Source organism: Ovis canadensis, chromosome 17 (assembly GCF_042477335.2).
Source record: "Ovis canadensis isolate MfBH-ARS-UI-01 breed Bighorn chromosome 17, ARS-UI_OviCan_v2, whole genome shotgun sequence".
Taxonomy (NCBI): domain Eukaryota; kingdom Metazoa; phylum Chordata; class Mammalia; order Artiodactyla; family Bovidae; genus Ovis; species Ovis canadensis.
Genome location: NC_091261.1, coordinates 62,978,144 through 62,984,143, shown reverse-complemented (window position 1 = coordinate 62,984,143; position 6,000 = coordinate 62,978,144). Strand labels below are relative to the sequence as shown.

The 6,000-nt window shown below is 53.9% G+C and overlaps 1 protein-coding gene across 3 annotated transcripts in view; it reads right to left on the bottom strand.

Moving 5' to 3' along the window:
- Window positions 1-286: 286 nt before the first annotated feature.
- ABCB9 (ATP binding cassette subfamily B member 9) overlaps window positions 287-6,000 on the bottom strand; it is a 29,469-nt gene continuing 23,755 nt past the window's right edge. For 2 of the 3 annotated variants that reach the window (XM_069557743.1, XM_069557742.1), the window contains exons 10-12: window positions 5,363-5,522; window positions 3,699-3,835; window positions 287-1,528 (exon numbers count right to left, since the gene is read on the bottom strand). In XM_069557743.1, the coding sequence (XP_069413844.1) occupies window positions 1,268-1,528; window positions 3,699-3,835; window positions 5,363-5,522 (558 nt within the window). In that variant the 3' untranslated portion in view covers window positions 287-1,267. Of the gene's footprint in view, window positions 1,529-3,205; window positions 3,294-3,698; window positions 3,836-5,362; window positions 5,523-6,000 lie in introns of all 3 variants that reach the window. The other variant, XM_069557744.1, reaches the window with a different exon arrangement.

Genomic DNA, 6,000 nt, shown 5'->3' with positions numbered 1-6,000 from the left:
AAAACAGGTGGCATTTGCTGGGTCTCGGCTTTCCCGGGAGGCACAAAGGACCCCGGGGGTTTAGTGGAGACCGATCTGTTATCCTGCACAAGCCTCATGGAGACAGATGGATGGATGTGAGTGTCTCAGCTGGGGGTCCTGGGGATGTGAAGGGCACCGGGACACTGGATTGGGGGAGGCCCTAGACTACCCAGAGTCTCCCCACAATTACACCAGGCAGTGCCTGATAGAGAAACCTAACCAGGCGATGAGGCAGATGGCCCAGGAAGAGGTCAGAGGTCAGGGGTCAGAGGTAGTATACTTTATTGACCGGGTTCTCCCAACATCTCGCAAACCCCCTACAAAGCCAGGCCTGGGCTTTGCCAGCGTCCCGTGCACCGGACTCCCAGACGTCCAGAGAGCCTCAGAATGGCAGAGCAGCGGGGCAGATGTGGAGAGGGGGCTGCCAGCCAGGGGAGAGGGTTCGAGGAGGGGCAAGCCAGGGGGAGGGGCTCAAGCTGGGCGCTGGGCCAGGGACCCCCCAAGGCTCCGCCAGGCCTGGCTAGCCCCTCACTCCCCTAGTTAAGGTTCGTAGTGGTTCACAGTGAGACTGGCTTAGATTTGGGGGGTGATGGGCAGGCAGGCGCCTTCCACTCCCCACCCACTGTTGGCCTGACTCACGAAGCTGGAAAGAGGGCAAGACGGGAAGTCCCCCCACCCCGCCGTGTTCCCACCACCACAGGGACTTGGAAGCCCCTTCTCTCCAGGGGCAAACAGCAGAGACCCAGTTCTCCCTGATATACCCCCAGGCTCTTAGGGAGAAGGGTCATTCACTCCCGGCTTAGAAGTTTCCAGAACATCTCAGGGACCTTGCCCATCATTACTCCCAATTAGAAAAATGTTTTTGAAATCTAGGAGTTGATGGGGGCCATCAAACCAAGCAGTAAAAAAACCTGGTTAAGATCTTGGTTTAAAAAGGTAGTTCTACCTTCGCCTAGAAGCTTCGGGAGACCAGCCCGAGAGACCAGTGGCGTCTCTGTGCCCAGACTGGCAGGGGTGGCTCATGGCAGCAGGGGGCCGGTGGTGGCCTGGGGAACAGGGCAGGGACCCGGGGAAGAGATGCAGGAAGCAGTGACTTGTGGGGCAGGGCAGGCGGCCCTCCCCCTCCAGTGCCATGGGCTTGGGCTCAGAGGGCAGTGGGGGTGGCTAGGATGGGGGGCCCCCGTGGGCACCTCTGCCGGGCCTGCTCTGGGGCCTCTGCCCCACTGGGAGAGGCAGGGCCCTGTGGTCAGGCCTTGTGACTGCCGTTGCCCGGCAGCTCCCTGTGGCCGGCTGTGAAGTCCGCGGCGGGCTCAAGCCCCAGCATCTGCCGCTGCACCAGCCTGGCGTAGAGGCCGCCCTGGGCCAGCAGCTGCTGGTGAGTGCCCTGCTGCACCACACGGCCCTTGTCGAGCACCACGATGAGGTGCGCCCGCTCCACCGTGCTCAGCCGGTGCGCGATGATGAGCACCGTGTGTTTCTGCAGGTTGCCGTGGATGGCCTGCTGGATCTGCGGACACAGGAGGGCACCGGCTCACACGGGCACTGCCGCCGCCCACCGCCCCGCCCAGTCCAGGCTCAGATCCCGGGTCCGCCACATCCCACGGACACTCAGCCTCTCTGGGGCTTCTTCACCTGTAAAGCGAGGGCTTGCCCAGGACCTACTTCCTGAGTTTTTGTCCTTGGGGGACAGAGCTCAGAGCCTGACATGGGGCAGCACTTGGTGAGTGATGGAAGGGCTCCATCATGAAGAGGGATGGTCTTCCCCTAACCTTGGCCTTGGTTAACGGTCTCACCGTCAGCCTCAGAGCTCATGCCAACAAAACCAGCATCACCTGCTTCCTCATCCTTCCTTCACCCCATAAACCTGACTCATCAGCAAATCCTGTGGCCCCATCTCCCCAGGGTCTCTCTGCTCCATCTTTCCACCTTTGCCACCGTTCCTTTTTGCTTGGATCCCGGCAACTTTCCTGACGCGCTCCCCACATGGATTTAATACTTTTAATCAGTTTTTGTTGAACTCACCCTCCAAGAGCTTCTTGTCCTATTTAGGATAAAACCCAAACTCTTGGGGGGAATTTTGGGGCCGGGAAACTCTTCTGCATAACATGATATCCTGTGTTTGTTAACACCCATATAATTCGCAACACAAAGGGACCCCAGACGTGAATGGTGACCGTGAGTTAATAACAATGCACTAATACCAATTTTCAATGGGAACTAACATACTGCTAATGTAAAATGTTAATAACAGGTGACATTGTTTGGGGGGAGGGGTATATATGGGAACTCTGTACTTTCTGCTCAATTTTCCTTAAACATAAACCTACTCTAAAAAAACCACACCAAACCCCTTTCCAGGGCCTGAACAGCTGGCGTACCCACAATGACCCTCTCCTGACCTCACCATGCTCGACCCCCACCATCAACCACGCTGACCTTGGGTGGTCAGCTGTGGACCTGCTCCGAGCCTTTGCCCTCACTGCCCCTCTCCCCAGGATGCTCTCACCCAGATTCCCCTGACTGGCTCCTTTCCCTTCTGGTCTCAGCTCAATAGCTCTTTGATGATCCTGGTTCTGCACGTGAATTCTGGGCAGGTAGGTGTGACCCCATCTGAACCCTGCACTAAGACAGCCACACTCCAGCGGGGCTCCTGCAGGGGCAAAGCCTTGTCCCTGGGATGACCCCAGCCCCTAAATGCCGCCGGGAGAACTGAGTGTCCTAACCAACACACGCTTACCTACCACAAGGGGCTTAGCGCTGTCACATCCTCCTCTGTCCCCTAGAGATGCATATGCAAATCTCCTAAAGCTCAGGAATGTCTCTCTGTCATTCCTTCGAAATGTAGTCATTGGAAGGTTAGGGCCCCACCTCCCAGACTCGGTGGGGGACAGGAATCCTAATTCGAGTGGCTGCCAACTGTCTGCCAGCTCCCAGTCCTTCATCAGTCTCCCCTGACCCCTGCTCCCGCCCCTTCCCTGCATCCTCAATCTCCCTTTGAAATGGCTGCCCATCACAAATCATCACCCCTGCGCAAATCTTAGACCTCAACTCTTTTCCCTGCTTTATTAGCTACTGGATAAAATTTGTTTTCCCAGCTTTAACTAAAGGCTGGTTATGTTTCTCAACCTCTCCATCACAGGACTGTTTCATTTTCTACATAGCACAGGTCCCAGGGCAAACTCACCCTTGTCTCCTTGTTATCTGTCTCTCGCCCTGGACTGGAAACACCTTGGGGGCAGGGGCCAGTGTGACCCTGGCACCCAGAACAGCGCCTGGCGCCCAGGAGGTGGGCATGAGATAGCGTGCGGTAAATGAATGGATCCATGGTGAGAGGGGGGTAGTAGCTAAGTCTTCAAATACATTATGGGCCCCTCTTTATCGATGACATGAGAGTTGGAGTAAGAGAGACACTCAGGTTATGAGTTCCAGGGCAGAGCTCCTAATCCAGGGCCCACATCTCCTGACTCGAACCCAGGTGGATTTGGTTTCAACACCATAGCCCTGAGGCTGGGCTGAGTGACTATGCCATGGGTCTCCTCCGTCCCGCTCTCTGCCCTCAGCTCCGGAACACCCTAATCCAGGAAGCTGGCCTGGGAGAGTCCCTACAGCCACCCTGAGCCCTTCCCAGCACCTGTCTGCTGCTCTGCTCCAGCATCACCCGCCAGCCCGCAACTCACCAGATACTCGCTCTCCGCATCCAGGGCGCTGGTGGCTTCGTCCAGGATGAGAACGGGGGGGTTCCGCACCAGAGCCCGGGCCATGGCCACCCGCTGCTTCTGGCCCCCGGAAAGCTGGGCACCCTTCTCCCCTGTCTCTGTGGGGCGGAGGCACAGGGGCAAGTGAGTGGGAGGGGAGGCGGGGTGGCCCTTGGGGAGGGACGAGCAGTGCCTTGCCTCTGCTTTTCCTTCTGCTAAGGGAGCTCTGCTCCCCGGGAAAGGTGGGGCTGAGAGGGCACCGGCTGGAAACCTCACAGAACAATGCTCCTTCTTCCTGTTCATGAGGGGCAAGCAAATTATGACTGTGTGCGGGTGGTACCAAGATGCCAACTTTTATGTATTAATCTGGCAAAACTCCAAACGTTTGAGAATATACTGTGCTGGGGTGGCTGAGGGGGCACCCCCAGTCTTCCTGGGGTACAGCTGCTGAGATCCCTGTGCTGCGGTGCACACTCCTCTGTGTGTCGGGTTGTGCTGTGTGAGTGCACAGACCACAATTACAGACACACAACCCCTGGATCAGCAAACCCATTTCTGGGAATATTTCCTGCTCATTTACTTGCTCGCGCACTGTGACTCACAGCACTATTAACTGAAAACGACAAAACCCCCAAACCAAAAACACGATACAAATTGTCTATCAACAGGAAACTGAGGAAATAAGTTATTTTTGAGGAAAGTATTATAAAGCCACACAATAGAATACTGTGCAGTAGCTTAAAAAAAAAGTAGCTTTCTAGGTATCAATATGGAAAAAAAAGGTATCACTTAAAAAAAAAACAGGTGCAGAAAAAAAGTGCTTTTTTTTCTGTAGACGGTGGGAGTTACTAAAAACACATACTCATATTTGCATAAAGAAACTCCAAAATGACATGTAAGAAATTAATGAAAGAAGCTTTGGTGGGGGCTGGAAGGAACTGATAGTGAAGACTGGGATGAAATGAAACTTTTCACTGGATGTAGTTAGGTCTAATTTTTTAGTTTTGAACTGTGTGAATAGCCTTGCTGCAAGAGTTAAAATTTTAAAATATGTTAAATCAAGTCTATAAGTTAATATATGGTTCAACTCATTAAATTACTTATTCACGTAAAGTAACTATGAGTAATATAATACATATAACATTTTAAAACAATTGTGTTTCAGAACTAAACTGAGGCGATGGTTTTAAAGCACTGTGAATGTACTAAGTGCCACTGAAGTGTTCACTCTATTTATTTTTGGCTGCACCATGTGGCATGTGGGATCTTAGTTCCCTGACCAGGGATCAAACCCATGCCCCCGGCAGTGGAAGCACAGAATCTTAACCACTGGACCACTAGGGAAGTCCCTGAATTGTTCACTTTAAAATAGTTAAGTTTAGGTCCAGTGGTTAAGAATCCGCCTTGCAATGCAGGGGGTAACTAAGCCTGAGAGCCACAGCAAAAGCTCCCAAGTATTGCAACCAAGACTCAATGCAGCCAAATAAATAAATAGATAAATATTTAAAAACAGTTAAGTTTATGTTATGTGGATTTCCCCTGAAATAATAAAGAGTAGCTGGCAGAGGGCAACGCATAACCCAGAGGGTTGAATCCCTGAGGACGGACCTCCAGGCACAGTGGAGGTGATGCCCCGGGCCCTGTACCTGTATTGTAGCCGTCCTGGAGCTCCATGATGAAGCCGTGGGCATTGGCTTTCTGGGCAGCCTCCACCACTGTCTCGAAGGGCACAGTGGGCAGGCCGTAGGAGATGTTGTCTGTGATGGAGCGGGCAAACAGCACTGGCTCCTGGCTCACCAGGGAGATCTGCGGAGGAGGAAGGAGGGGGCATAGGAGGCCGGGAACACGTCAGTCCAGCTGTCACCAGGAACCTCACCAGCCCCGGGCCTGGCTGATGCCTGGGCCCTCAAGTCTGAAATCTGATCAGGACCCACGACTAGCTGCTGCATTCAGTGGCCTCTCTTCTTTCCAAAGAGTGGAGTCCACTTTCTGCACAAGCCTTCAGGCTCCCTGACCAACACACTGGGGGCCCCGCTAAGCTTGCCGCTCTGGGCTCAGCCAAGTTCCCTGACCTCCGAGACAGAGCTCATTGGCTGCCTCTGACCTGGAAGAAAAGAGAGTGAAAAGAAAAGTGGAGTGTGCCTCTGTGAGTCTGTCCATGGCAAGAACCAAGAGGCCAGAGCAGGCAGAGGCCACAGGGACCTCCCGGTTGGTGCCCCCTCCCTTTTAGAGACCAACAGAAAGGAACTATTGTCTCAGGGTCCCAGCTTTTGGAATTTGTATG